At 36.0% G+C, this 12,232-nt stretch overlaps 1 protein-coding gene across 1 annotated transcript in view; it reads left to right on the plus strand.

The window, feature by feature from the left end:
• The window catches only part of SBNO1 (strawberry notch homolog 1), a 43,115-nt gene that overhangs the window by 15,630 nt on the left and 15,253 nt on the right, over positions 1 to 12,232 (plus strand). Inside the window, exons 6-17 of the mRNA XM_065417646.1 lie at positions 842 to 938; positions 3,659 to 3,819; positions 4,008 to 4,141; positions 4,294 to 4,384; positions 6,727 to 6,888; positions 7,620 to 7,755; positions 7,835 to 7,940; positions 9,348 to 9,501; positions 10,662 to 10,844; positions 11,108 to 11,205; positions 11,364 to 11,515; positions 11,919 to 12,116. Of these exons, the coding sequence (XP_065273718.1) occupies positions 842 to 938; positions 3,659 to 3,819; positions 4,008 to 4,141; positions 4,294 to 4,384; positions 6,727 to 6,888; positions 7,620 to 7,755; positions 7,835 to 7,940; positions 9,348 to 9,501; positions 10,662 to 10,844; positions 11,108 to 11,205; positions 11,364 to 11,515; positions 11,919 to 12,116 (1,672 nt within the window). The remainder of the gene's footprint in view (positions 1 to 841; positions 939 to 3,658; positions 3,820 to 4,007; positions 4,142 to 4,293; positions 4,385 to 6,726; positions 6,889 to 7,619; positions 7,756 to 7,834; positions 7,941 to 9,347; positions 9,502 to 10,661; positions 10,845 to 11,107; positions 11,206 to 11,363; positions 11,516 to 11,918; positions 12,117 to 12,232) is intronic.

A 12,232-nucleotide genomic window follows, 5' to 3' on the forward strand; every position in this document is an offset into this window, starting at 1 on the left:
ATTTATCGCGTCTTAACCAGACGCGATAAATCGAACTCAGAAAATCGATTGCTTACATCCGGGTCCGGATGTAAGTGAAGACGTACCCTTAGAAGTCATTTGAATCTTTAACCAATGGAAATCTGCAACAGATTTCACAGAAATATTTACTTGAAGGCCTTTTCTTTTCTAAGTTACTTTACAGGTATATAGGCTGAGGTACACTCTCAAATGTACATCTGTGAACCTACATTTAATCCGTGGCACGCTGAATGACTGCAGTAAAATAGAATCATACTCCTTTTTAGCACCCCTTTATCTAAATATGAGTTATGTCCCTGGTTATGTACTGTAGACTTATGCCCTGAAGTTTTTAATTCATCGCAAGGCAAACAAATAGCTTCCCATTAGTTCTCATTACATTTGGATAATTGAAGTTCAATTAAAATTATGCCAACTGGTGCATAAAATCAACTTTAAAATTGCATATTTTGGACTAAAAGCTTTATAAAAGAGTTGGTCCACTGGCTTAGTTGGAGTGCTCACGCTGCTTTGCAGGTTTTATGTTTTTGGCTCACATTTCCTATGCTACTATCATTTAACTCACTTTCCAGTGATATTTGCATCCAGTGGAATGCCACTGTCTGTGAAGGGAGTCCCTACAAAAGGAATATGGCTGTTGAAGCCTTCTGAAATCTTGTAATGTTTCTATTGCTCTCTGGTTCAGGTAGTGCACTGTTATGGAAACAATACTAATGTCAATGTCTGTATTCTAGCTTCCACGCCACATGCCTGTACACTTCTAGGATGTTGAGCATCAGCAATGTATCATTTGACTAATGCAGATATATTTGTATTGTAGAAAGTGCCAGTAATAAAAGAGGAAGAGGAACCTGAGGAGGAGGATGAAGAAGAAATGGGTCATGCAGAGACATATGCAGAGTATATGCCAATAAAATGTACGACTCTCGGTTTGCATCCAAAAACTGAAACTCTTTAAATGGTTTAGTGCCCAAATTCCTAACAGAATATGCAAAGATAGACTAGTAATGCTTTATAATGCATCAAAATCAAATAACTAAAAGGGGACCAGATTTTGCTCTTGTGGAGAAAATTCCTTTCTCCTGCAACAGTCAACTTTTGAAAGACGTACTCAAATCTTTGAACTTGGCCTTGGACAGGTCTGATACTATTTTTGGTTTAACTTTCTATCAATAGTTCATGAACAATGGTAAGTTGTTTTTTTTTTTTTTTTTTTTTTAAATAACATAATTGGTAAGCCAAAACTTTGGCTTGCCAATGGTCTTTAGAATTGTGTCCATCTATGCACATAATTTTAAATAAACAGTTGTTCCTGACTGCTCAGGACTGAACTGTTGCCTTCGTATTAAGGGGCTTTGTCTTATTAGCCAAGTAAAGCATTTCAGTCACTTGATTACTGAGCAGTCACTATCCTAGCTCTAAGCACTGGCTGGGGAAGTGTTTACATGTATATAATTTAAGTGAATGGTCAAATTTGGCCCTAAATTTTATTTTTTGAACAGCTTTTATAGAACCAAAGATTACTAGAAATATTTCCACAGTTTTTCTCTTATTTCGGAAATAAATTGTCTTTAAAGCAAATGAACTTTACCCTGCAGATGGATACTTAAACTTTGCAGCACTAAGAATATGGAAGTAACTGACTTAATTGATTTGTTTCTCTGTCCAATCTGACATGTAAATAGAACAGGGGTAGGAAACCTATGGCACGGGTGCCAAAGGCGGCACGCGAGTTGATTTTCAGTGGCACTCACACTGCCTGGGTCCTGGCCACCGGTCCGGGGGGCTCTGCATTTTAATATAATTTTTAATGAAGCTTCTTAAACATTTTAAAACCCTTATTTACTTTACATGCAAAAATAGTTTAGTTATATATTATAGACTTATAGAAAGAGACCTTCTAAAAACGTTAAAATGTATTACTGGCACGCGAAACCTTAAATTGGAGTGAATAAATGAAGACTTGGCACACCACGTCTGAAAGGTTGCCGACCCCTGAAATAGAACCTAAATAATGACAAGTAGATTAAATTGCTAAAAATTTAACTTTTAATAGCCTATGGTGTTCCTAACACAGGTTAAAAAAAATTACAGCATTATTTTAAGCAGTGTTTGAATCTCCTGGTTCATACTGTGTGAAAATATAGTTCTATTGAAGGCAATCCCCCACTAAAATGTTCATATTTTTACGGGCAAAAGTTACTAATAAGATCATCTCTGTAGAACTCCAGGATAGACAGGAAATAGGATTTCACCCCATGTTGTAACTTTAAAATTAATAGTTCTTTTGCATATGGGTCCAAAAAATGTTTTGCTTTCCACTGTCTTTTCATCCTGGTTGCCTTTATTTTTCCACAGCAGGATGTGGCACCAATTTCCTCCCTGAGTCTTACCAAAAAAGTAAACCTTATCCTTTTCAGCAGCACTATAGTAGCCCACTTCTCCTAAGTCATCTCCTTTTATTTTTGCTTTCACTGCTGCTTTCAGTTGAAGAGTTCACTCATTGGAATAAAAAGTTTTAAGAGCTACCCCCATTATGCTCAGTGTGTTGAAAAGACATATGACACTTTTTTTTCTGGGTAGTTAATGTAAAATTGCACTCCTAAGTGTCTTATCTTACTGAAATTTATGTAACAGATTCTGTGGGAACCCAAGGAATGTAAGATTGTAAATCTTAATCTATCTTTTATTACAGCTCAACATGAGTGAAAAACAGGAGTTTAGTTTAAGCAATTCAACGTGTCACAGAACAGAAACTAGTTTTCAAATGCCCTTAAGCTCCCATATTGATGACATTGCTGTAGTCTCATCTGCTATTTGTAACCCAATGGTACAATAACATTAAGTCTATTTAAGTGACCTGCAAAGCTTTTTGGATTTTTTTCTAACAGCCCTCATATGACTGCGTATGTTTAAGTTCTCGTAACATTCTAAAAATTCTTTTTCTGTCTTGTATTCCTTGGAGTGTGTGTCTTGGAAGTGCCTTTTCTCTCAGTTCATGTAACTTCATTTTTTGTGGATTAGTGACATCACAAACCCAGTGGAAATGTGTGCTAATCACTGACTAATCTGAGCTGCTCCTAGTCAGACTCTTCTCTTCCCACACTCCATGCTATGGTATTGCTAGATTGCGTACGTGGTCAGATAATGTGTAAATAGAGTGGTTGAGGAAAGCTATTTATATGTTCTTGATAGGAAAATGGCAGTGATGTCATCAGAGAGCAGAGCTTAAATCCTTCAGGGGACTTTTCTGTGAGGGAAGGCAGAACTCAGAGCCAGTAGTTTTAACTTAAAAGGGAGATTTTGACAAAGCAGAAGTCATGGACCACGAGTCTTGCAAGCTGAAAGTGAACAAACTCAAAAGCTTTGAAGGTCACCTTTAAGCTACTTTCATTATATGAAATCTTGGATTAATGCACTTTTTCTTAAAGGAACACCATTTCATATATTAAGAGCAGGAGCCGGATTCAAAAGAGCATAGGACTTTAGAGTTGTCCTGTATTTAACCTTAATCGTGAACCAAAAACATCTAGTCTTGGAAGTTGTTCGGGGATTTAGCCACTTCTGAAATAACTAATGTAACAATAATGAAACTGTTCTGAATTATGTTTAGAACTACTGTTTTTTCCCAAACTAGTAAAAATTGGTCTACGTCATCCTGATCCAGTAGTAGAAACAAGTTCGTTATCCAGTGTAACCCCTCCTGAAGTATGGTATCAGACATCAATATCTGAAGAAAGTATTGATAATGGTTGGCTGTCGGCATTGCAACTTGAAGCAATTACTTATGCAGCCCAGGTATGTTGCACTATAGTATTTTTTAAATTCTTTATTTTTAGAATACAAAGGTCCATTGAAGGACTAAACTTTGCCTTTCAGGATCAGCTTGTGAAAGGGTGGGAGGGGGATAGTGTGGACTCTTCTGTCCCTGCCGGAATCTATAAATGATCCATTTTTGAAAACTTAAAACATGTTTTCTTTCACAGCAACATGAAACATTCCTGCCTAATGGAGACAGAGCTGGATTCTTGATAGGTGATGGTGCTGGTGTAGGAAAAGGAAGGACCATAGCTGGAATAATCTATGAAAATTACCTGTTGAGTAGAAAAAGAGCTATATGGTAGGTTAACTATTTGTGATGGTAAACTTTGTAGTTACTGCAGTATTTAAAGTTAGTGTAAGCTTTTTTGGACAAAAGTCTTGGATTATGGCTTTTTTGGTCTTTTGCTGTAATAATTTTACAAATTATATGCTCTTTTGTTTTGTATCCAGGTTTAGTGTGTCAAATGATCTGAAATATGATGCTGAAAGAGACTTGAGGGACATTGGCGCAAAAAATATTTTGGTTCATTCCTTAAACAAGGTGTGGAAACTTTTTACTATGTACAATTGAGGCAAACCTTTAGGTATGCTCGTGTGATGAGACATGCATGTTACTGTTTAATACTATTCTTAAATTTTATGTTGAAACAAACCAGATTAATGGTGACCAGATACTCAACACAATTAATATTAACAATGAGGGAAAAAGAATGCAAGCCAAATACCTATCTTTAAAAGAGGGAACAGAGGATCTAGGGAATTATAGACCAGTCTGGCTGACTTAAATATCTGGAAGGATACTGGAACAAATGATTGAACAATCAGTTTGTAAGGACCTAGAGGATAATATGGTTATAAGAAGTAGCCAGCATGGATTTGTCCAGAACAGATCATGCAAAACCAACCTAATTTCCTTTTTTTGACAGGTTTACCAGCTTAGTGGATACGGGTGCAACAGTAGATGTAATGTAGCTTGATGTTAGTTAGGTTTTTGACATAGTCATAATGTGTCTTTCTCATAAGAAAACTGGGGAAATGTGATCTAGATGAAATTACTATAAGGTGAGTGCACAACTGGTGGAAAGACCGTACTCATAGTAATTGTCAATGTTTCACTGTCAAATTGAGAGGGTGTATCTAGAGGGGTCTCTCAGGTGTCAGTCTCGGGTCTGGTACTGTAGTTCTTTCATTAGTGACTTAGATAATGGATAGAGAGTATATGTATATAATTTGCAGATGACTCCAAACTGGGAGGCGTTACAAGCATTTTGGAGGACAGGATTAGAATTCAAAATAAGCTTGACAAATTGGTCTGAATTCAACAAGATTAAAGTCAATAAATATCAGTGCAAAGTACTTCACTTAGGAAGCAAAAATCAAATGCACAACTACAAAATGGGGGAGTCACTGGCTAAGTGGTAGAACTGCTGAAAAGGATCTGGGGGTTGAAGTGGATCACAAATTGAATGAATCAACAATGTGACTTAACTGCAAAAAAGGCTAATATTCTGGGGTGTATTAACAGGAGTGTTGTATGTAAGACACATGCGGTAATTGTCCCACTACTTGGAACTGGTGAGGCCACAGCTGGATGCAACTCTGGGTGCTACATTTTAAGAAAGATTTGGACAAGCTGGAGAGAGTCCAGAGGAGAACAAAAATACATTTTAGAAAACCTGACCTATAGGAAAGGTTAAAAGAACTGGGCGTGTGTTTAGTCTTGAGAGAAGATGACTGAGGGGGGACTTTGCTAATAATCTCCAAATATGCTAAGGTCTGTTATAAAGCAGATGGTGAACAATTGTTCACCATGTTCACAGAAGCTAGGATGAGAAGTAATGGGCTTAATCTGCAGCAAGGGAGATTTTTGGTTAGACATTAGGAAAATCTTTTTAACTTTTTAAAAGTAGTTAAGCTCTGGAATAGGCTTCCAGGAGAGATTGTGGAATCCTCAACATGGGCGACTTTTTTAAAAACAGGGATGGTGTAGGTTTACTTTGTCCTGCCTCAGTGCAGGGGGCTGGAGTTGATGACTTCTTGATGTCCCTTCCAACCCTACATTTTTATAATTCCAAGTGCCATGTAGATGATTTTGTTCAGTTAATTTCTAAACTTGCAAATAATTAGCCATATATACCTAACTTCAAGCATAAATAGTGCCCTTAACTTCTGACTAGAAGTCCTTTTAGAGCTGTGCAGGGAATATTGCTTCCATATTTTTTTTTTTTTTTGTTTGGCATTTTTATTGCTTATTTTTCTTTTTCGTGATAAATGCCTTGCTATGTAAGAGCTAAGTGCTCTTACTGGTCATGTTCACTGTCTGACTTGAAATGATTTTGCTTCCTCTTTTTAAAGTCTGTTGGACCAATGACTGTAGGAAACAGATGAGTAAATCGTTGCTTTTTAGAATGTTAAGACAATTCACTTATAGTAGGCACTGTAAATTTGATCTCTTGGCTAAATGCTGTATTCAACTTAAAAGGGAAACAAAAAAAGGAAGACTTACTTTGCTGTGGAAACAAAAAATTCTGAGCAGCTTCTGACTCATGACATCTTGGCTTTCCCCTAGTGTAAACCCCTAAATTAGGGGCCTAAACTGTAAAATCTGCAGCCATGGAAGTTTATACCTTCCATGATGTACTTACAAGAGAACCACCATACTATCCTCTTAACCATATTCCCAGATTGCAAATTGGGGACCTTATCCTATAAATTGAAATCACTAGTGACTTCACTGTTATGTAAGGAATGCCGAATCAGTGCTTCAATCAATGTCACTCTTTGAGCATTCACTTGGGTTGTGGGGTATCTCTTCTTGACTAAGATGCAGACAGACCAATTTTTGTAACTTACTAAAATATAACTTTATCTTTTTTCTTGCAGTTCAAATATGGAAAAATTTCTTCCAAACATAATGGGAGTGTAAAGAAAGGTGTAATTTTTGCCACATACTCTTCTCTTATTGGTGAAAGTCAATCTGGGGGTAAATACAAAACCAGGTTAAAGCAGCTTCTCCACTGGTGTGGCGATGACTTTGATGGAGTTGTATCCTTTCATTTCTTAATCTGCAACAGAAATAATTGAACCATAATATAAAACACATCTTTTGGTGCAAGACAGCCGTGTACATTTTATTTACGGTTATATTTTAGGAAGGATGTTTTTCATTAATTTGAAACTATATAATTTATCAGACACCACAAACGTTTTCTAAATGCTTTATTCAAAACATGTAGCACACTGTACATGTGACCAACTAGCAGCTTGATTCTGGTCCTATGTTGGTGTAAATCAGGGATTGACTTCAATAGAGTTAATGAACTTACATTGATGTAAACCAGAATGAGAACAGAATCAAGGCTTTGGTGTTTAAATAGGCAGGTTGAGCCTGGAATATGGTCATGAGAAACCTTACCTCTTGGTTAAATTATACGTAATTTCTTTCCAGTTCTTATGGCTTTTTCCTGTCAAATCTTTGGAGGAAATGCATAGTACTTCAAGAGAATTCATTCCAAAAATACATGAAAACATTATGGTAATTGTATATTTGAATAGTTTAAAATGGAATGTCTTGACATCGCCTTAAAAAAAAAAAAAAAAAGCCTAGTCAAATTGTTTCTGACTGAAGTCTATAGAACATTTACTAATTAAAACTGACCGCTAATGAAAGTATAGAGTTCACTGCAAAAATCAATTAAAAAAATCCCTCTCCATTCTAAAGACCCTGTACTATATTGACTGTGGGATGGCACGTTTATTCCTTAATTAATGTTCAGATAGTATTTGATGAATGTCACAAAGCTAAGAATCTGTGTCCTGTTGGTTCTTCAAAACCAACAAAGACCGGCTTAGCTGTATTGGAGCTTCAGAATAAACTTCCGAAGGCTAGAGTTGTTTATGCTAGTGCCACAGGTAAGTACTACTTAATGCAGACGTTTAGAGAAAACTGACTTTTTATTGGCATTGGTACAGTATGTGCTATTCCTTTCAGGTGCATCTGAGCCGCGAAATATGGCATACATGAACCGTCTGGGAATATGGGGTGAAGGAACCCCATTTAGGGAATTCAGTGACTTTATTCAGGCTGTTGAAAGAAGGTAATGTAATGTCTTAAAGGATTATAGCAAGAACAGCTATAGTTGTGGCTGCGTTATGGTTTCCATTTTTCCATTTCAACCCTGTTTTCAGTCACTTACAGTTCTCCTGAAAGTCTTTCAGGCTTGTTCTGTCTCTAAAAGTGAACCTTTCTTAACTTTTTAGCAAAAAATGAAGTAAATGGAGCTTGGGTAGGGATATACTTCATTTAAAAAAAAAAATTTGTAATTAACTTTCTAAAGCACCTCTACAGCTGGAAAAGTTTGGGGTAGAATGGTTTTCAATTAGAGAAGTGCAATTGGGTGTTGTGGTGAAATCTGTTTTTGATTTAATTGATCCTCATGAAAAATACATAATGCACACACCCAGTGCAATTCATACAGGATAGATTTAGCTACAAAGTAAAAAGTGTATTGAAGGGGCAAACGGATTCTGGAGGTCTGGTGCACGGTTTGTAAGGTCAGCAAAAGTCCTGCTTCTCGGGGCTTTCTGGTGGTCCTTAGCCAGTTAGTTCCAGATTATGGAATTTACACTGTTCCTCATTTAATGAAAACCAGGCTACCTTTTAAAGAAAATGGGCATTTAATTCCCCAGAACTTCCAAATAAAAAAAACAAACCTGGGAAGTGCCATACAAAACAATGCAAATGTAACATCTAACAATTTAATTCCCATTCACATGGTTATAATATTTGAAAAATATTAAATTTCATACATTTTTTTTAAATCTTAGATCCTCTTGTGTATCATCTTGTATTGTGTATGACAGACACTGTTCACCAGTCATATGAAAAGTACAAAATAGACTATGCTAGTACAAACATACTATGTATTAAGTACGCAAGAAAAGAGGGATACTAAATATATAGGCCTAAATTTTCAGCTAAATTAACTTCATAGTTGACTGCCTTCGCCCCTGCCTGCACCTAAGGCTGTGCTGATGGTTGAAAAGAATTTATATCATCTGGCTGCTTGAGCGCCAAATTTGGCTCTTATGCCAGTATAAATGGGTAACTGAATGAACAGAAAATGCACTCATTTAACACACTCTGGAGAAATGCCTATAAAAAAATCTGTCAGATAACTGTAACTTTGGCATGAAATTAGTGTAAGTATAAAAATGGAAAAAAATTACAAGATGGCTACCCATGGATGTGTTAGGTCATTCGAAAGATAGGCTGCGTGAGAATTATCTACACAATCATGTTGCAGGGCATATTCACAAGAGGGCAGAGTTAAGGTTGTGCATGCAACCTGATCTCTAATATTTTCTGATTTGTCTTTAATCATACAACTGTAATGCTCATGCACATTGGTTGTATGGAATAAATATTAGTTTCTTATTTTTCATAGTGTACTTAAATATGCCATTTACTTCTAAACCACTTTGTATTTTTTTGTTTTATTCAGAGGTGTAGGTGCCATGGAAATAGTTGCTATGGATATGAAACTGAGAGGAATGTACATAGCAAGACAGTTAAGCTTTTCAGGTGTGACCTTCAAAATTGAAGAAGTTCTACTTTCACAGAACTACATTAAAATGTATAATAAATCTGTGAAACTGGTAAGAATTTATTCAGTTTTTAAACATTCATGACAGTTTGAACTAGTAGAGGCTGAGAACTTAATGGATGGAGATCATTTGCTGTCAGATTAGGCATAGTGTCCTGATTATACAGCATATGCTGCTGTTATAGGAAAAGAATGAAGTCCATTAGCTTTGCTTTAGTATGAAGGTTCCATTACATATGGCTTTTCCTTGGAGACGGGAGTTGCTCCTACTCTGGAATATAAAAGTTTAAAAGAATTTACTTCAGAAACATTTTTAAATGAGTCATTACAAAATCACAACAGGTTTCAAGATTTATACTACATTACTTATTCCCAATCTTGTGCATAACAAGTCTGAATGACTTATCACTATTAAGAAGTCTGAATTTTTATCTTCAGAAGGAATTCTCATATAAAATTATGTAAACTTCTTATGAAAATTTAGTTCAAATTGAGTTGAATTGTACTAAAAATAAAATAGCTCTTAATTTTAATGAGCCATCTTTACAAACAAGGAAGTTGCAGTTTCTATAATTCACTTAACTCTTGGCTATTGCAATGGTCTTTTCTGGTTACTTGGTGTATATATACACTAATACAGTTTTTCTACATAGAAAAACTGTAGAAATGAGTACCTTATATTGGATAATTGAATGGAACAAATAGTGTACATAATTGCATGTGTAAAAATACCAAGATCTGTGTTGAGATATTATGATTGTTATATTTAAATTTGCAATGAAGGCATGTTTAATGCTTTCTGAGGTCTATCTTCAAGTTTGATTTCTGAAGTACTTCTCTTGAGCCAACCTTCTTGGTAAGTTTTCAAAACTTCACAGCATTAATTGTGCTGCACAAAACTATCCTGATTATAACAGTCTCTTTTCATAGTTTGTCTCTAGTTTCTGGCAGGCAGTTGTTTGTTTTCAGAACAGTGTTTCTTTAGCTCACTCACATGAAACATTTTGCTATATACTTATTTGGTGTTGGATCTTCTGTCAGAGGACCATTCGTTATTGTGTACTCTATTGTCCACCATTGCTTTTCAATTCTAATAATGCTATAAAAGACTACACATGTTTCTTTCTTTGGCTGTTACATTCTACTGTCACTAGATATGTATCTGTCTACTTTGAAAGGCGTGATATGTAAAACTTTTGATTTCTTCTTCAGTGGGTGAATGCCAGAGAGAAATTTCAACAATCAGCTGATCTTATTGATGCAGAGCAACGCATGAAAAAGTCTATGTGGGGTCAGTTTTGGTCAGCCCACCAGAGATTTTTCAAGTACCTCTGCATAGCATCCAAAGTCAAAAGGGTGGTACAGCTAGCTAGAGAAGAAATCAAGAATGGGAAAGTAAGTTGTTTAAGTCTGGTAGTAGTTCAGAATGTTTTGGAAACCTCTAAGTGTAGTACCATCCAAATTACTTGTTCAAATGGCTTTGTTCCTAGTACTAATGTGTTTTGAAGGTGTGTGGTGGCATGCTTTTCAGCTTTCTGAGGTTGTTCTTGATTGTGAATCCCTGTTTGTCTAACTTGCGAGAAGTAAAAATACATGCTTTTTTTATCAGAATCTCGGGGCTTTATGTTAACTGTATTTTGTTTTTTTCCCCTTTACAGTGTGTTGTTATTGGACTACAGTCCACAGGAGAAGCAAGAACGTTAGAAGCCTTAGAGGAGGGTGGTGGAGAATTGAATGACTTTGTTTCCACAGCAAAGTAAGTCTTCCTTTTTTTGCTACTGTATCAGTGTGTCTGAGTGAATTTTAGTGCCAAAGAATGGGGGAAAACTGAAAAGTCACTATATAACCATTTTTTTTTCTTAGATGAAAATTGGGCTGAGGAACATTCATTCTTAATTGTTTTTCCTTACACAGAGGAGTATTGCAGTCTCTCATTGAGAAGCACTTCCCAGCTCCTGACAGGAAGAAGCTTTTTAGTTTGCTGGGAATAGATCTGACTGCTCAAAGTAATAACAATTCACCTAGGGACAGTCCTTGCAAGGAGAATAAAATAAAGAAACGGAAAGGTAAAGTGTAAGCTGCTATTTTTATGTATTTCTTATACTATTGAGGTAATGGCAGCACTTGGAGAATTGCACAGAATAAGATTCTTTGTAGAAGAATCTTTTTATGGGTGGCAAATGGAAACGATTGGGACAGCTAATGGAATCTGGTTATTGGAGGACCAAATCTTGCACCTTCTATCTGTTTGATAGTATAGATATGCAGGAAAGTTGCAACCTTTGTGACTCACCAAAAAACTTAAAGATTTAAACTGTTAAATTCATGTACTTTCAGTTACGATTCACCCAAAAGCCCCATTTCAGTACTGAGGCTCCATTTTTTCCTAGTCACTGCAGAGGTATGAGAACAAACTGTGAAAAATAGACTACAGATCTCTAAATTCATTCTTATTTTGGGGGAAAATAGGTGAGGAAATAACTAGAGAAACCAAGAAAGCTCGTAAAACAAGTGGCCTCGCTGGGAGCAGTTCCGATGAGAGTGAAAGCGAGTCTGATGCCTCAGACAATGAAGAAAGTGACAACGAGAGCTCTAAGTTTTTGAGTTCTGGAGATGATGATGACTTCAACCCATTCAGAGATGAATCTAGTGAGGATGATGAAGATGGTAAGATAACGTGAATACTCTTCATTAAGAATTTAGCTGTATTTCTGAATATTACATGTCAAATATAACTTTATTTAACACTGCAGTATGAGGCAAAATAGAGGGCATTTGTTATA

The sequence above is a fragment of the Emys orbicularis genome, chromosome 16 (assembly GCF_028017835.1).
Source record: "Emys orbicularis isolate rEmyOrb1 chromosome 16, rEmyOrb1.hap1, whole genome shotgun sequence".
In the NCBI taxonomy this organism is placed as follows: Eukaryota; Metazoa; Chordata; order Testudines; family Emydidae; genus Emys; species Emys orbicularis.